We start from the raw sequence: 18423 nt of genomic DNA on the forward strand, positions 1-18423 counted from the left end.
TACACACCCCAGGACCTACCACCCCGGAGGCCCCGGCCACGTCCTCCTCCAGCCGAGTCTCCTTTGTGGGGCGGTCCTGGGGAGGCCGGCGGCCGCTGTCAGCGTGTGCGTGTGGTTGTCCACGAGAGGAATTCTTTCACGGCGCCACAACATTTTAATTTTTAAAAAAGTTTGGGTTAATCCTCACCGAGGATATTTTTCCCATTGCTTTTCAGAGAGGGTGAGAAGGAGGGAAGCAGGGAAGGAGGGAGGGAGAAACATCGACGTCAGATTGATGGGTGGCCTCTCGCACGCACCCCACCTGGGCTGGGGATCGACCTGCGATCCAGGTCCGTGCCCTTGACCGGAATCGAACCTGTGACCCTTCGGTGTGCGGGCTGATGCTCTGACCCCTGAGCGCGCCAGCTGGTGGCTGTCACGACATTTTAAACAGTAGAGTCTACCCGTCTCTGCAGGGTTCACGGGCAGTTAGCAAGTGACAGCTGTAAATCCCGTGCGTACTCTGGGAAGCCGGACCGCGGACGGGAGACTCAGACACGGTTTCCCAGGCGCGCTCCGCGTGCGCCCACGCCACCTGGCTCCCTGGGCCCGGGCCAGGCGTCCCCTTTCTCTCCCAGGCTGCCTTTCTGCTCACCCTCCCCTGGTCACAGCTCCCCACCCGGGGCCTGTGCGCGCAGGGCGGGGCGGCCGGTGTCTGCGGGCCCCCCGAAACCAAGCAGCATCTGGTTCGTGCGTTCCCAGAGTGGACCCCTGTCCTGTGGGCGGGGTGCTGAGGGTGGCCGACAGCACCCCCGGCACACAGCGCGCTGCCTGGCCCGGACTCTGCCAGCACCCCGGGCGTCTCAAAAGCCGAATTCACAATGTCTGGGTCCTCCCCGGCTTGGCGGGTGACGCCCCAATTCGGGCCATGGAGACCTCAGAGACCTCTGACCTCACTGTCCCGAACCCCAGCATCCCACTGTGGCCCACGTGTGTGGCTGGCGGCCCTGAAAGGCCACCCGCCTGTCCGTGCCCTGGCCCCCACCTCGGGGCTCCCCGGGCGGCTTGGGCCGGGCCCAGCCCGTTTGCACAGCTTCTGGATCGGGATTGGTCTCCGTGGGATGTGCTCAGTCCGTCTCTGCAGCCGTGGGCGTGTCAGGCCTCGGCTCGAGGGCTGGCAGGGGCTCAGGGACCCTCACAGGTCGCTGACCTCATTTCCTCTGCCCCTCACCTGTCCACCCAGGCATCCTGCCGTTCCCGCCCCGCCACATCCCCCAAGGGAGGCCCATGCGTCCTCTTCTCCCTTCCCTTCCGCTGCCGAGACTTCTCTTCCTTCACTGAAGGCAGACAAGAGCTTCTGCATCCCTGTCCCAGGTCAGGGGCCCCCCCTGACAAGCCTCCTGGCCCCCGAGTCCCCCCTCCGCACCCTCTCCTCCTCCTCCTCCTCCTCCTCCTCCTCCGCTCCCCTCGCCTTCCGGGCTCCTGACTGTGTGACTGGCATCCCCTGTCGCTGGGGCCTGTCTCCTGGGTTTCAGGCTGCCGGAAGGTAAGGCTGTCCTTGGGGTCCGTGCCCCCCGCCCCCAGGGCAGGCCTGGCATCCACCCGGCCACCCAGAGTCTGCTGAGCGGAACAGACCTAATAGATAGCCCGTCTGGGGGTGGCTGACCCCGCTGGTCCAGCCAGGCTCCTTCCTGGGAGGGTCTCCCGGAACCTGCGCACTTCCCTCCTGAGTCCCCCCAGTCTGGGAGCCTTCTCCCTGCCCCAGGCCCTGCTCCTCCACCCGCTGCGCATGCGTGAGTTAAGTTTGGGCCAGGATGGGGCCATGTCTCCTCAGGTCTTCAAACCCTTCCCGCTTCCAGCATGGGCTGCCCTGCCCTCTTCTCCCCCCCGCACCCGTCCCCTCCCCTCCCCAGGCTGTTCCCCCCGCTCCGCACCCCCACACCCCCACTCCCCTCTTCCCGGGGCCTGAACACCCCCTGGCGCGCAGCCAGCCTGTTTCCTGTGGCTCAGCGGCACCTCCTCAGGAAACCACCCTGCCCCCTAAGACCGGACAATTCACAGGGGTCCCTCCAGCCCCAGGCCTGGTTCTGGGGAGACGCTCAGCAGTGAAACGACCCGTTTGCGTGGTTATTTGATGCACGTGGGCCGCCCCGCTCCCCACTGGGTATCAGCAGAGCCCGTGGGGCTCGGGGCTCAGGGCTCAAGCCCGCAGAACAAAAGGGCGCAGCGTGGGCCGGGGGTGTCCCAGCTCTGGCCTAGGAGCAGCGCCGCCCTCCCCTTAGAGAGTGAGGGGCGCGCAGCGTGGGAACGGCTGCTGCCTCGTGGGCAGCCCGCGGGCTGGAAAGGGTGACCACAGACCTGGTCCAGACAGACCTCTGGCGGCGGGCGCTGCAGGGCCAGGGGCGGGGCGGGGGCCGGCGCTGGGGCCGCGCCCTCCGGCCACTCCCCAGGGCGAGCGGGCAGCGGCGGGGCAGCGACCAGGCGGCTCTCCAAAGCGCTGCGCCCGCGCCCCATGTCCTCCGTGTCCTTGCGCTCATCCCCGCTGCGGAGCCCCAAAATGAAGAAGGAGGAGACTTTCCTGGGCAAGCTGGGCGGCACGCTGGCGAGGAAGAAGAAGGCCAGGGAGGGTGAGTGTGCCCTCCGCGGGCCTGCAGCTGCGCCTGCGCCCGCGGACCACGCGTCCCTGAACTGCCACCCAGTTCCGCCGGGACCGCGGGTCCCTGCGCGCCCCCGCTCCCCGCCGGGTCCACGCGTCCCGCGCACGCGCCCCTGGTCCCCGCGCCCCTGATCCCCGTCGGGACCACGCGTCCCGCGCACGCGCCCCCCAAGTCCCGCCCTCCAGGCCGGTGGCGCGCAGCTGTGACCTTTGGTACCGGCCGTAACCCTGCTCCTCCCCCTCCGGGACCTTTAAACGCCGCCGAGCCAGGCCCCTCCGGCGGCGGCTCCCGGAGAGCGTAACCGCGGGCCCGCTCCCGCTGAGGGCGGGGCTTGGAGCGAAGTGGGGAGCCGGCGCCCAGCCCGCGTGAGCACGGGTCAAGGGCAGCAGCGCGGCGGAGGCTCCTGTGGCCCTGAGCTGTGCCCCCATTCCTGGGCATTCGCTGGGCTGGCCCTGGGGGGTGGGGGCCAGCCCGCGGGTGTTCTTGGGGGGCCCCTGCGGCCCCTGCCCTGGCGGTGTGGGGGCTGGGCCGTGGGGGCGGGGAGGCGAGGTCAGCGGAGGGAAAGGGCGCAGAGCGGGCAGCCCACGGGGAGGGAGCTGGCCAGCAAGGACCACAGAGGCGCCGGTTTCACTCCGTGCGCCCGTGGAGATCCTTCTCAGGACCACCCGCTCCTCGCGCACGTCTTTTCGGCTTCAGGGGTGTCACCTGGCGCCTGCGTGTGCCGTGAGCTTCACTGCTGTCCCCAGGGCTGCGCTCCTGAAACCCTTTGTTGGGGGGGCTTCTTCCCCTGGGCCTGACTCCGGGCTGCGGGAGGGCCCCAGCGAGTGGGGGAAGGCGGCTGTGAGAAGGAGGCGCCCCAGGGCCGGCCTCAGGCGGTTGTGGGGAAAGGAAGGACCTGGAGGCGGGGTGTGCAGAGGACCATCTCCTTCCCGGAAAGTCTGCGTGCACCTCGGCCGTGGGCATAGCCCGGGGCGCATGTCCCCCCCCCCCCCACATGTACAGGGACAGGGCACCCACATGAAGCCCCACTGTGATCCTTAGGCTGGGACCCGGTGCCCTCTGGGGATGTGTGTACCCCATGCTCCCTCCAAATAGGGGCGGGAGCACATTTCCTACAGGGGGCGCTTTCACCAGTGAGGGTACCAGTTCCCAGAGGCAGGGCCTGGTCACCGCCAGCAGCCCCTCTCCTGAGCCTGTCCCCGAGGGACCCAGAGGCTGGGGTTAAACTCGGGGAAGTCATGGCTCCTAAACCAGATGACAAACTCTGTCCCCGTTCCCGCTGCCCTCCAAGTGCGTCCCCATGTCTCTAGGGGAGCCCGAGCCAGTGGTATTAACCAGGCCAAGGGGACCATGATAACAGGTTCCAGGAAGGAGGACCCCCCTCCCCCGCAGTCAGAGTGCCTGGGGGAGGCCTGGGCACCCGTGAGCCAGGAAAGACACCGCTCACAGACTAGCAAGTAAGTGAAGTGTCCTGGACCGCTCTGCGTCTCAGGTGCCATTTACGCTCCCGGAATGCCAAGAGCACGTGCCTGACGCCGTGGACGGGCCCCCGGTTCCAAAGGGGAGGCCCCTGGCCCCAGCTTCATCGAACTTGTGTGAGCCGGAATGTTCGGGGCGAGGCTGCTTTCACGTAAATGCACCAGGCACCCCAAGTTCACCTCATTTAGGAGGCATTTAAATGCACCAGGTACCCCAAGTTCACCTCATTTAGGGGGCATTTAAATGCACCAGGTACCCCAAGTTCACCTCATTTAGGGGGCATTTATATGTACCAGGTACCCCAAGTTCACCTCATTTAGGGGGCATTTAAATGCACCAGGTACCCCAAGTTCACCTCATTTAGGGGCATTTATATGTACCAGGTACCCCAAGTTCATCTCATTTAGGGGGCATTTAAATGCATCAGGTACCCCAAGTTCATCTCATTTAGGAGCATTTAAATGCACCAGGTACCCCAAGTTCATCTCATTTAGGAGCATTTAAATGCACCAGGTACCCCAAGTTCATCTCATTTAGGAGGCATTTAAATGCACCAGGTACACCAATAGGCAAAGCACCCGGTGAGGAGCAGAGAAGACGTGGACACGGCCCAAGGAGCAGATGCTGTTGCTTTTGTGTGTCCGCTGGATCCCTTGCCTCGGTTCTCAAGGTTGGGGTGCCTGGCACCCTCAGGGGTTCCCCCATAGAAACCTAAGGCCTCAAACCATAACTGGGCTCCGACGCAGGGAATGGGGGAGGGCTGGACTTGGAAGGGCACGGTGGCTTCCGGCTGGTCTCCTGGGAAGCGGGGAAGGAGCATGAGCGGGGACGAGCTGTGGAGACTAGGGAACGGGGTTCTGAATCGGGCTGCCAGCGTCCTGGCAGGCCTGGGCCCGGCGGCTCGCCCTCCGTGCGGGTCTCGAGGCTCGTGAGCTGGGGCAGGGCCTGGCCCAGGCGCTGGGCCTGTGGGATGGTGTGATTTGCCCGCCGCAGGGTGGTCAGGAAGAGGCGCTGGGAGGTGTGCTGGGCGCTGCCAGCTGTGCCGTGGGTTTCGCTTCCTTTTTGTTAGAAAGTTCAGGAGCATGTGTGTGTGCGTACGTACGCGTGCGTGCGTGCGTGCGTGCGTGTGTGTGTGTGTGTGCGGGGTGGGGCGGGGGGGAGGTGGGTGAGGCCCCACAGCACGGCCCAGAAGTTAGAGACCTGGGAGCCTGTAGCCTTTGCCCGCCTGGGCGGACAGAGTTCTGGGTTTGACAAGGCTCGTGGCGGGATGTGGGGGCCCTCCTGCCCGCTTCCAGGGCGGTCACTGCAGGAACTGGCGCAGCCGGGCAGGAAGTGTCTGTGGATGAATTCACGCTGTGACTCAGGCTCATACTCTAGGGAGGGACCCGGCTGTGCCGTGTCACATGGTGGCCGGCTCAGAAAGTGGAACCAGGACTAACGGCACCGAGGACGGAGGCGGGAGTGCCGAGAAAGGAAGCCAGAGCTCCGTGGGGGCCGGGACGCTCGGGGCGAGCTGCTCAGAGCCGGTCCGCTGCGCGGGGCTCAGCAGCGAGGAGGGACGAGAGGCGCCCACTCGAGGTCCCCTTGTCCCTCGTGAGGGCCCTTGTCCCCACGGATGGAGGCCCCATAGGTCCCTCTGGCCAGGAGGGGGGCGAAGGTGTGCCCCAGGGATGCCCCAGCTGCTGTGTGACATCCTGTGAGGGGTGGGGCCGGCTCTGGGCCAGTGAACCCTGAAGGGGAGGGCTGGACAGAGTCCACTCCACGCATGCGCCACGCAAAGCCCCACCCCGCTGCTCTGCCCAGCCACCCGGGACCAGTGAGGACTGCCAGAGCCGAAGCCACCAGGGCTGAGGCCACCAGAGCCGAGGCCACCAGAGCCCAGACCACCAGATCCCAGGCCACCAGAGCCCAGACCACCAGATCCCAGACCACCAGATCCCAGGCCACCAGATCCCAGGCCACCAGATCCCAGACCACCAGATCCCAGGCCACCAGATCCCAGGCCACCAGATCCCAGACCACCAGATCCCAGGCCACCAGATCCCAGACCACCAGAGCCCAGACCACCAGAGCCCAGGCCACCAGAGTCCAGCCCACCAGATCCCAGCCCACCAGATCCCAGGCCACCAGATCCCAGACCACCAGATCCCAGCCCACCAGAACCCAGGCCACCAGAGCCCAGGCCACCAGAGCCCAGCCCACCAGAACCCAGGCCACCAGATCCCAGGCCACCAGATCCCAGGCCACCAGAACCCAGGCCACCAGATCCCAGGCCACCAGAGCCCAGGCCACCAGAGCCAAGGCCACCAGAGCCCACACGGAGGCTCTCTGTGGAGAGAAGCATCGAGGAAATGCTAGTCCTGGCTGCCTGTTGTTGTCATTGTTACCAGATATGTTTTCAGAGCGGAACTCGGGTCCCAGTCCCTGATGACTTGCACTGCGTGTGCCTTTCGTATGGCGGGTGCCACCTGGGGGTCTGCGTTGGTCTGGTCAGCTCTCGGCCTCTTTAATGGTTGGACTTCAGGGGTCCTGGAGTGCTTTGGATACCACTCCTTCACCAGCCGCCTCATTTCCCCCGGGTCCACAGCCTGTCCTCTGTCCCTCGCCGGGTCGTCCGCTGAGCAGCTGGCGCAGAAACAGTAACGACCAAGCCAGATGCCGCCCGCGGCTCTGCAACTAGAGCTAAAGAACTCTCCAGGCGGCTGCGACCTTGAACCAAGGTTGGGTGTGTGCAGGGCCCTTCATGGACTTTAAATTACTTCCAGGAGAGGAACCCCCGTCCTAAACCGCTACCTGCTCGTCCCGGGGCGAGGGGGGGGGTTTCCCTTCAGATCGCCCCAGGTGCAGAGTGGTCAGCTGTGTGGACGCCATGGGAGCCAGCCCGGCGGGAGGGAGCCCCGCGTTTTATGGCTGAGGAAGCAGCCTTCCCTAGGACCCGTCCCAGCTCCTGCCGCGGGGCAGAGGCGCCCGGCGGGAGGCAGAGTGCCCGTTGGGGATGGTTTGCACAGAGAATTGGGGGTGGGGTGGGGGGGCACAGTGACTTTGAAGGGATCTCCATGTCCTGTTGGGTAGCAGGTCCCAACAGCCCCTCCACTTCCCTTTAACAAGGAAAGGAACAGCGTCCTTCTCTCTGGCAAGACAGAGGAGAGGCTTTGTCATGCGGTCCCCTCCGCCGGGCAGGGAGGACTGGGCGTCCGCACGTCTCCGCAGGGAGCCGGGCACCTGCAGGGGGTCCTTCGGGAGTGAGCCGTGATCCCGGGGAAGGTCGTGGACTCCTAACCTCTGAGAAGGGAAAGAGAGCGGCTGGTAAGACGTGGAGGAGCCGTGCACGTGGTGGATTCTAGAATGTTCTCTGCGAAGAGAAGCCAGTAGAAGTGCTGTTTCGTCCCAAGTAGATCCTGGGAAAGGATCTGGGGTGTTTATCTAAGGTGTCCCTTGAGATAAACTTGAACCGTGCAGGTGTTGGGACATTCAAGTCGTTGCTAGCGGAGAGGCTACTCTATGCAGGCAGAACCGAGGGCAGGCCCAGGACCGAAAAGACCAGAAGCTTTTTTTTTTTTTTTTTTTAAATATATTTTATTGGTTTTTTACAGAGAGGAATTGAGAGGGATAGAGTTAGAAACATCGACGAGAGAGAAACATCGATCAGCTGCCTCCTGCACACCTCCCACTGGGGATGTGCCCGCAACCAAGGTACATGCCCTTGACCGGAATCGAACCTGGGACCTTTCAGTCCGAAGGCCGACGCTCCATCCACTGAGCCAAACCGGTTTCGGCCAGAAGCTTTAATTTCAGTTTTAAGCGTACGCAAAATGATTCCATTCACTGCCGGAGGAATTACACCACGTGAAACATACGCAGTTGCAAATCACACAGCACTTTCTTACTCACACAAGTTCCTGATGCTGCGGGTACAGGCTTGAGGGGATCCCGGCGGTGCTGTCCTCTGGGGTCCGGCAGCTGGGCTGGTGCGGTCCGGATGCAGGGGGCCGGCGTTCCTCACCCGAGAGCTCGGTCGCGTCTCGATTGATCGGGAGGTACTAGCCGTTCTCTGTCGTCTGGCAGGGAGAGGAGCGTGGGGCGGCGTCGCTTGCCGGACTGACAAAAGGACGTGCCTTTGTGGTGGCCTCGACAGGCGAGCCCTGTTGGCTGGCCAGGACCCGTTTTTAAAGCCTGTTTCATACTCGTAGCAGTTCAGGTGGCTGTCAGTGAATTACGTCAGTGCACACATGTTCATCTCAAACAGGGCGAGGGGCTACATGTGGTTATCTAGGGAGAGTACCTCACTCACACATATGGTTATCTTAGCAAGTCACTCTGAGTCAGTAACTGAAGTTCAAATCCTTGTCTCTGGGGGTACACACGCTTCAGGGCAGTGGGGAATATGTCCTTAATATCACACTTTAACTTTCAAGAAAGTTAACTCAAACCTTTTAAAACCTTTTTAACATTTTAAAAACATTTTTAAAACATTTTTAAACGGTTCTATATATTACTATAACATGTTTGGACCCGTCGGGCCCGTGAGGTTCTCTGCAGACCCTGCCAACCAAGAGGAAAACAGCCAAACGTGTCTCCTTGGGGCGGGGCGCCCTCTGTCTGTGACTCTGTCCGGCTCCCGCGTGGCAGTGACTCCCAGGGACGGGGTGGGGCCACGGGAAGCCGCCGCCTGTTTTGCTCTCTGGCTGAGGAAGTGGCCTTCAAGGAGGGAGGGCTGGCGTGGCTTTGTCCCGTTTCCTTTGATTATTATTCCGGACACTGAGCCTCCGTGGAGACGGGAAGCCGACGCTGGGTCCAGAGGGATGGCCTCGTGCCCTCGCCTTCCTGAGCCCGGGGGCGGGCGGGCGGCCTCTCTCAGGACTTGCTGACGCTCTGGGGTTCTCCTGGCATCTGGCTGGACCTGCCTGGTCCCCGAAGGGGCAGGTCGCCGTGGCAACCTCACTCATGAGAGGAGCTGGCTTTGAGATGCGGCCTCCGCTCCGGGAATTGGAGGTATCGCACACCCGACGTCGCTGACCGCGCTCCCTGCCGGTCGTCGGAATAGTTAAGGGATGTTTGTCCGCCTACGTGGGCGCGCACCTGCCCTGAGTGGCCGGAAGGGCTGCGCTTGATGGGCCCTCCCACTGGGGGCCGGTGCCCGGCCTCGCTCTGCTCCTGTTTCCAAACGTGTGGCCCCGTCCCGTGCAAGGTGCGGCCCCAGAAGCCCCTTTTCTCGGCGCTGAAGCCCGCTGCTTCCCGCCGATGCGCAGGGTTACCGTTTATCGCCCGCGCAGGGCGGAAAGACGCTCCTGAGCTTGGGAGCGCGGTACGAACAGGCGGCCACCACGTTAATCCGCGAGTCTCCGCTGGCGGCTGGGGTGAGAGAACAGACCGGGCTGCGGCGGCTCCAGGTGTTAGGGGCCCCCATCCCTGAGACCCTCCGTGCCGCACGGCAAACCAGACTGTCCCTCTGGCCCCGGCGCTGCCTGGTCTTGGGCGGCAAGCGCGGTGCCTTCGTCCTGTCCCGGCGCCGAGTGTCCGGCCACGGGGCCTGTTTGGGGCTGCGTGTGTCACCCTCTGCGTTCAGAGCTTTGGGGTCTCCCTTCCTCGTGTGTGAGGCGCGGGCCTGGGCGGGGACACCAGCCCGAGTTTCCAAGCAGACGGGACCCGCCGGGTCTCAGGAAGGCAGGGTGTCCTGTGGCGGCCGCTGGCGGGGGGCCAGGCCCGGCTCACCCCGCCCCGTGGGTCTGTGCTGCGTCTCCCCAGCCTCTCTCCTGACGGGCCCACGGGGGTCCTGGGGGCGCTCGCCCGTAGGCGCCGGGAGGGGACGCGGGAGGGGCTGCGGGGAAGCCAGACCTCGGGGCTGGTGAGAGGCAGAGCGGGAGCCGGGCGGCTGCCACCCGAGAGCACACGCAGTGCCGTTTCCAGTGACTGCCGCCTCTGTGTTTATTGATCTTAGAGAGAGAGGAAGGGGGGCGGGGAGAGGGAAACCTTGATGAGATGATGAGAGAGGAACATCATTGACCGGCTGCCCCCCGCATGGCCCCCACTGGGGATCGAGCCTGCAGCCGAGGCACCTGCCTTTGACCGCAATCGATCCGGGGACCCTTCAGTCCGCAGGCCGGTGCTCTACCCACTGGGCCACACCGGCCAGGGCCGCCTCTGTGTCAGGCAGGGTCCGAGGCTGCGACTGCGCTGGGACTGGTCAGGCTTTGGAAGGACTGAGCTTGGTTTGGGTCTTTGCTCCATTACGTGCTCGTTAACGGGGAGGGGGGAGGGGGAGGGCGGGATTGTAGGAGCCCCAGGAAAGGCCGTGTGTGAATAACGGACGCCCGTCGGTTCCGGTTCCGCGTTTCCATACGTTCGCGGCGAAGATCACAATCCCGAAGGGTCTCGGCTTCCCCTCATGTTCAGTCATTACAAAGTTGGAGGGTGCGAGCCCTCACTCCCAGGGCTCACGCATGGAACTTGCTGGAACCTAGCAGTCCGGGAGCAGCTGTGGGATTCGGTGAGACCAGGGCCACCCGTGTGTGCCGCTTCTCGCGCTCCTGCGGAGTCTAGAACCTTCCGGCCTCTGCCTTAAACGTGTGTCCGGAGGCCTCTGCGCGGACGGGGAAGGGCGACCACGGACGTGCACTGTTGGCAGAAATGGACCGTGGGGACACCTTCCCCACAGCAGCGCAGGCAGATTCCTGGGGCGTTAGGAGCTGTAGCCAGGAACCGGGGGAGACCACAGCTGTGCCTTTGTCATTATAAACCAGTGACCCCAGTTCCCTAACCCGTCTGAGGAAGGACCCGTGCCCAGGGTCTAGAGAACGCCAGCTGCTCGATGCTGGAAATCAAACGGCGCAGCGAGCGGAGGGAGAAAGGGTTGGACAGACTCTCCAGCAATGAGCACGCGGCGGCATCGTCACCGGAATGAGCCACCGATTAGAACAGACGGGACAGGCTGCAGGCCCGGCAGCGGCTGAGACGGTCGCGTGCGCCTTGGCGAGGACGCGGAGCTGGGATCCGCCCGGCTGCATGGGGTCCCCTCAGCAGGAAGCAGTTCATTCAAAACTGGACCACACGCCCCCGTGGCCCAGAAACTCCGCCCGAGGTCCTCAATCCAGAGCAACGGAAACCCGTGTCCATAGGAAGACGGCAGGAGCGTGCACAGCAGCTTACTCATCGGAGCTGAACCCTGGAAGCAGCTCGGGGTCCCGCCCACGGAGGATGGCGGAGTGGGCGGGCAGTGCTCACAGACAGAACATTCCGGGCAATAGGAGGAAGGAAGTGCTGAGACACGAGGCACCCGATGGCTCTCCCAGCCACTCTGCCGACGAGGCAGCGGCCGGGAGCGCACCCGGTCCCACTGTACGGAGCTGTGCAGTCGGCACGCTGGTCCGTGGCGGCTGCCTCGGGGCGGGGCTGGGGCTGGGCTTCCTGGGGAGGGGCAGGAGGGGGTTTTCTGTTCTGAAAATGTCCTCTCTCTTGCTGGGGGTTTGAGAAATGCGGGTACATGCATTTGTCGAAATTCATTGGATGAGCACTAAACATGTGCATTTCATTGCATGCAAATTTTACCAAAAGAAAGAACTATCCTATATAATAAAACCCTAATAAGCAGATCAACCAAAAGGCTGAAGCCAGGTCATTATGTCGTGCACTGACCACCAGGGGGCAGACGCTCAAGGCAGGAGCTGCCCCCTGGTGGCAGCTGGCGAGCGCAGCGGCGGTGGCGGGAGCCTCTCCCACCTCTGCTGCAGGCAGGCGGTAAGGAGCGAGGGGTCCCGGACTGTGAGAGGGCGCAGGCCGGGCTGAGGGGACCCCCCCCCCCGCCCCAGTGCACCGGGCCTCTAGTCAGTATATATGGAGCTCGAGTCAGTATATCCCCGTCTGCAGTTTATTTTGAAAAGCATGAAAAATAAGACGGCATGGTAGCCCCCAACAGTCCACGTCCCACACCGGCACCTGTGAGTGCGCCACCGCACACGGGAAGAAGGGCGTGGCAGGCGTGACGCAGGGAGGGCCTTGAGCCGGGAGCGGACCCTGAGGGGCCGGTGGACGCAGGTTCTCGCCGGAAGGAGGCGGAGTGCCACCAGGAGGAGGGCCGTGCGATGGCACAGGTTGGAGCGATGTGGGGTTGCAAGGCCAGGAGCCGGGGGGCCTCGGACCCTCTCCCTACACCTTCCGGGGGGACCTCAGCCCCGCTTTTAGCCAGGGAGCCCCATTCGGGACTTCGGGCCCCCAGAACTACAAGGAAATGCAGGTGTGTCTTCCTCAGCCACCGGGCGTGTGGTCATCGTCACGGCAGCCACAGGAACCGGACGGGATGGGTGGCTGGGGAGGCAGAGGGACGGACGGGTGGAGGATGCTTCATGGACAAGCCCAGAAAAGTGTCGGCCGGACACGCCAGCCGGTGCTCAGGTGCTCTCGGTCCAGGTCGTCCCGTTCCTGTGAGTGAACATTTTAGTAATAAACCGTTGGGGGCAGTGAGTGGGCCAGGCCGGTAACAAGCCGCCATCGGAGTTCGCCACGGTTCTCCTCCTTGTTCCTGCGGCCACTGCCACCCCGCGTCCCCATCGAACAGAGACCAGCAGGGCTGGAGGTGAAGGGACGGAGCCACACGGCTCCACCGTGAGTCCGGTGCAGGCCCAGGGGCGGCTTAGGCAGAGGTGGGGGGGGAGGGGCCCGGGGTGGGGGTTAGGGGGTGCCACGCCCATTCTCTCCGATCCCTGCGCCGCTGCTCCAAGAACGTCTGTGCTTTGCGAGGGGAAGTGAGTGTTTTGGCCGAGGCTGTCCGGAAACCCTATTCTTAATGTAAGGCCGTGGTCGGCAAACTGCGGCTCGCGAGCCACATGCGGCTCTTGGGCCCCTTGAGTGTGGCTCTTCCACGAAATACCACGGCCTGGGCGAGTCTATTTTGAAGAAGTGGCGTTAGAAGAAGTTTAAGTTTAAAACATTCGGCTCTCAAAAGAAATTTCAATCGTGGTACTGCTGATATGTGGCTCTGTTGGCTAATGAGTTTGCCGGCCACTGGTGTAAGGGGTTTTAATGGTGGGAACTTCCGTCGGAGCGCACACAGGATTTCAGCCTCCCCGGGTGCAGCGGCTTGGCGTGCATCCCCGAGGGCGTTGCAGGGACGCCTCTCTGCACTTAGCTTCCGCTCCCCCCCCCCCCCCCCTCCGAGCGCTTCAGGCCGCTCCTCCTTGCCGGTAGGGACAGCTCTTGGGAGAACACCACCTCTCGCTCCTCTTTGTAAACCCCTCGGGGCTTGATCAGAGCCGGAGGTGAGTCTCCCGGAGGGCTGAGGTCTGTTCAGGGTGTGAGCCGACAGTCGCCAAGGGGAAACAGCCCCGATGGCGTCAGCAGACACGTGGACGAATGCCGCGTGGCCTGTCCTCACAACGGCATGTTATTTGGCAGAAGGAACGAAGTGGCCGTGGGTGCCGCCATGTGGGTCAGCCTCAGACACGGGAGGTGAAAGCGCCCCGACCAGGAGGCTGCGTGTCGTCTGAGTCCGCGGATGGGAGAGGCCCAGGACCGGCGCTGCCTGAGCCGGAGCGGATCAGTGGCTGCTGGGGGGCGGGGAGGGGGGGCGGGAGAGGGGAGCTGGGAAGGACAGGGACAGTGTGGGTCCCCGGTTTCCTTGCGGGGATGGGAATGTCCCTAAGTTGATTGCGATGGTTGCGCAGCCTGTGAGTATACTGCCATCACCCAGCTGCGCGTTTTAAAAGGGCGAAGGTATGGAGTGTGGAGTCCAGCTCAATAAAGCAGTTAAGGGCATGCTGCCCTGGCCGGTCTGGCTGAGTGGTTAGAGCGCCAGCCTGTGGACTAAAGGGTCTCGGGTTCGATTCTGGGCAAGGGCACAGGCCTCGGTTACAGGCTCGACCCCCGGCCCCAGTCGGGGCACGTGCGGGAGGCAACCGAGTGATGTGTCTCTCTCACATGGACATTTCTCTCTCTGTCTCTCCCTCCCTTCCGCTCTCTCTGAAATTCAACGGGGAAATCCCCGGTGAGGATCACCCGGGAAGCAAACAGAAGATGCCCTCTGACCTCCAGGGAGGGAACGTCTCAGCTCTGAGTGGAGGCGCTCGTCAGGGGTGCTCCCGGCGGAGACCCCGCTCACACTCGGAGCAAAACCTGGACGGGACGAGGAGCTGGCCCTGAGCTGGGCCGGGCGTGTGGGTGTGCCCCGCCTGGTGTGTGGCTCTCACCCCACAGCATCACAGGGTGGGGGGCCCGCCTCCGGGACTCCGCCAAGCCAGCCCCCCGAGGACGGGCTGTCGGGCTGCGACATGGGCACCTGGCCCACCGTGTCACATCCTGTCGCCGGGCGGGAAGCAGCTGGAGGGGGATGACCCCAGCTCCAGGGAGTCCCAGCCATGTGGCCGCGGGAGCAGGGCTGCGGGCCCGGGCGGTGGGCTCCCAGGCCGAGCTCTGGGCTGTGCCGCCTCCCAGAGACTCGAAATGAAAATTGGGTCTCATTCTGCAGAGGCGGGAACTGAGGCCCCGCACGAGGCGGGAAGCCGGTCCCGGGGAGGGGCTGCCGTGGGGATGGTGCCCGCAGGCTCCCGAGGCGCAGTCCGGGTGGCGTCGACGCGAAGGACGGGCTGGTTCTTTCCGCCTCATTCCAGGCCGCGGCGGGAATGGAAGCCCCGGCCCGGTGAGCGGGTCCGCGTGAGCGGCTGCTCTCAGGGTGTGAAGGCATCCGCCCAGGGAGACCCCGGCGGCCTGCAGGCGCCTCCAGGACTGAGCAGGTCCCCGCACCGTGGCGGCCCATGGGTTGCTTTTACGGTATTCTCCTCCGTGTCAGAAGGATCAATTTCAAGCACGATTTCTGCATCGTAAGGAACTCCAGGGACGGCGATGGCCCGGAGACTCGAGCTGGAATTGGCTGTCACTGCTGTTAGAGGCGGAGCCCGGGCTGAGGGCGAGGGCTCAGCCCTCCCGACCGTGAGTGGGTGTCAGTGGCCACGCAGACCCGGCCTCAGACTCAGCCGCTGCCTGTCTCTTGGGTGGGGGACTGGTACTCTCACCATGGACTCCAGCCCGTGAGTTCCCTCCCTCCCTTCCTTCCTATCTTTCTTTTTTTAAAATATCTTTTTATTGATTTCAGAGAGGAAGGGAGAGGGAGAGAGAGAGATAGAAACATCTATAATGAGAGAGAATCATGGATCGGCTGCCTCCTGCACGGCCCACACTGGGGATCGAGCCTGCAACCCAGGCCTGTGCCCTGATGGGGAATTGAACTGTGACCTCTTGGTTCATAGGTCAATGCTCAGCCACTGAGCCACACCGGCTGGGCATGAGTTCCCCTTTCAGTATCACGGCATGCAGGGCCCCGGAGAGCGCCTGCCTGGGCTCCCCGGATTCCGCCTCGCTGCTCAGTCATCACCTATCTGAGGGTCTGCAGACTTTTACCGCAAAGGGCCAGAGAGGAAAACTGTCAGTCTCTGTGGCAACGGCTCAACGCTGCCGCCACTGCCACTGCGCAGAAGCAGCCGTAGAAAATACTAACCAGATGGGCACGACTGTGTTTCAATAAAGCTTTATTGACCCACACAGTCCAGGGGCCAGATTTGGTCTGCTGACGCGATCTGGGTTTTGAGCGTGTTCTCGGTCGTCTTTCCAACCCCTTCAGCCGCTGTTGAAGACTTCCTCCACTGCGGGGTGCCGGCAGGGACAGACCTGGGTCACCTGTCCTTCCTAACTCGGTGACAAGCGGATTGAGCTGGACAAGGGGGGTTCATGGCAACACTGCCATTATCCATCTCCGGGTTGTTTTAAGAAGGAACTGTGGTGCCCGGCCGGTGTGGCTCAGTGGTTGAGCATTGGCCCAGGAGCCAGGAGGTCACGGTTCGATTCCTGGTCGGGGCACATGCTGGGGTTTCGGGCTCGATCCCCAATGCGGGGTGTGCAGGAGGCAGCCCATCAATGATTCTCTCTCATCATTGATGATTTTCTCTCTCTCCTCCCTTCTCTCTCCAAAACCAGTACAAAGTAGATTTAAGAAGAAGGCGTTAACTGTGTTAATGGTGAGAACGGCCTCGGGGGTTGTCAGGTGTCATCCGAGTGTGACAGGTGTGTCACCGGTCCGTGCACGGAGGAGCACACGGGGCGGAGCCGTGACAGCGGCCGCGGAGGCGGGCATCTGTGTGCACCTGTGCCGCCCCGCCCCTTTCAGGTGCCCGTGTCTGACTGGTGTCACCCGGGCTGTGGCACAGAGCCCGTGGCCTGTGGCTTTCCTTCGCCACCGTGGCTCCCGCGGGCGTCGCACTGAGGAACAGCCGGGGAGAAGCGTGGCTCTCGGCCACACACTGGCCAGGCAGCCGCGAGAGTCCTCCCGGCGCCCTGCTGGGCAGAGGGAAGGTCGCCTTTGCCAGGTGCCCGGTATGAAAGCCACATGCCTGGTGCTGCAGACCCTGCTGTGAAGTCACGTGATTCCTACGGAGCAGGGGCGGGGGGCGGGGGGAGGCGCGCGGGCGGGAGAGCTGGCCCGTCACTCGGCTGTTGACAGGCGCCGGGGGACTGACCGGAGCGGAGGGCGTCCCGCTGGCCCAGCTGCCGCCCTGAATAGCCCGTGGCTCCCTCGCCGGGCGCCGGCCGCTGAGGAAGGCCGGGGGCCCAGCCTGGACGGGTGCCCGGCGAGTGGTTCCGGGTCTCGGCGGGCACGTGGGTGGTGAGGTCCCGAGGGGCCAGGCCTGCTAGCTTCCGGCGTGGCCTCCGAGTCCGCGTCCCGCTGCACAGGAGGAGCCTTCCCGTGGGGGCACTGCCCTTCGTACGCGGCGCTCACGCCAGGCCGCTCTTGGCTGTGTTAATTGTGTGCTTCGGTCCAGGAGGGGCCGTGAGAGGAAACCGGGCGAAGGGCTCTGTTGGGGTGAACTGTGCTCCCCCCCGCACTCCCCCCCCCCCCGCACCCCCCAACAAGACGTGTGCAAGTCCTCGTCCGGCCACCTGTGAACGCGGCCTGTTTGGAAATGGGTCTTTGCAGGTGTGGTAAGGATGTGAGTTGAGATGAGGCCACCCGGGAGTAGGGCCAGCCCCAAAGCCGAACGACCCGCCCTTATAAGAGGAGGGGCAGCCCTGGCTGGTTTGCTCAGTGGTTAGCGCCCTGGCCCACAGACTGAAGGGTCGCAGGCTCGATTTCCGGCCAAGGGCACCTACCTCAGTTGCAGGTTCAATTCCCGGCCCTGGTCGAGGTGCAGTCGGGAGGCAACCAATCGATGTTTCTCTCTCTCTCTCTCTCCCTCTTCTTCCTCCCTTCCACTCTCTCCAAAAAAACCAGTGGGAAAAATATCCTCTGGTGAGGGTTAACAGCAACAGCAGCCGAACACAAAAAGAGGAGGCGGCAGCCACAGCGCCACGGGAGAGAGGCCTGCGGAGACAGAGGCAGGGACTGAGGTCATGGGGCCACAGGAACGCCGGGGACTGCGCCTCCATCAGACCCCAGGAGGGCAGGAAGCCCCGCCCCGGAGCCCTGCCCGCCTGGGCCTCACGCCTGGCCTCGGCCCCGGGGCGGGAATGCCTGCTGGTTTACGCCCGGGGTTTGGGGTGCGTCGCGGCTGCTGCCCCAGGACGCTGGCTGGGTCTCCATCCGCCTCCGACGTACCGAGCGCCCAGCGGTTCAGCGGCCAGTCCGGGCCGCGAGGGAGCACGCAGGCGGCGGGGAGGGGCGTGCTGACGGAATCACCCGGAGAGCACGTGGGCTGTGCCGCCTGGCGACCGTCGTGGTGCGAATGCCGAGCACGCAGAAGCTTTGCCTGCGCCCCCCCCTCCGCCTCCGCCTGCTGGATCCGGGGAAACGGGAGGAACTCGCCGCGCTCTCCTGGCGGGTCCGAGGGGCCGGAGAAGCCCGCGTTCCCCGTCCTCCGGCCGGCGTCCCGCCCGGGAAATGTGAGAGACTCTGAGCTCATCGTTGAGAGCGGCGATCTCCTTCTGTCAAGTTCCCGAAGCAGCTGTTGCCTCCGCGGCCCGGTCTCTGCAGGATCGACCCTCTGCTGCTGCAGAGCGAGGCCGCGTGGCTGCGGCCCAGGGACGGCTCGGCACGCGCAGCCGCGGCCAGGCCGGCTTAGACCAGCACTAAAAACCCGCCCTGCGTGGCGGGCTCCGCCCCCAGACTGCTCTCACAGACGCGGTTCACGTGCGGCCATCGCTGCCTTACGTGACCCCAGCGACGAGGGCGGGGGCCCCGCGTGGACAGGACACAGAGGAGGCCAGGACCACCGGGAGCGGCGAGGGCCTGACAGCCGGCCCCCAGCAGCTCCAGGGGAGCCCTTTAGCCACTCCGTTCTTCTTGGGAATGTCACACTTGCAGAGTGACCATGCACACACACACACTTGCAGA

At 64.0% G+C, this 18423-nt stretch overlaps 1 protein-coding gene across 1 annotated transcript in view; it reads left to right on the forward strand.

Moving 5' to 3' along the window:
- Window positions 1-2429: 2429 nt before the first annotated feature.
- PARVB (parvin beta) overlaps window positions 2430-18423 on the forward strand; it is a 68665-nt gene continuing 52671 nt past the window's right edge. Inside the window, exon 1 of the mRNA XM_054719621.1 lies at window positions 2430-2606. Coding sequence (XP_054575596.1) covers window positions 2492-2606 — 115 coding nt within the window. The 5' untranslated portion in view covers window positions 2430-2491. The remainder of the gene's footprint in view (window positions 2607-18423) is intronic.

The sequence above is a fragment of the Eptesicus fuscus genome, chromosome 7 (genome assembly GCF_027574615.1).
Source record: "Eptesicus fuscus isolate TK198812 chromosome 7, DD_ASM_mEF_20220401, whole genome shotgun sequence".
Lineage (NCBI taxonomy): Eukaryota > Metazoa > Chordata > Mammalia > Chiroptera > Vespertilionidae > Eptesicus > Eptesicus fuscus.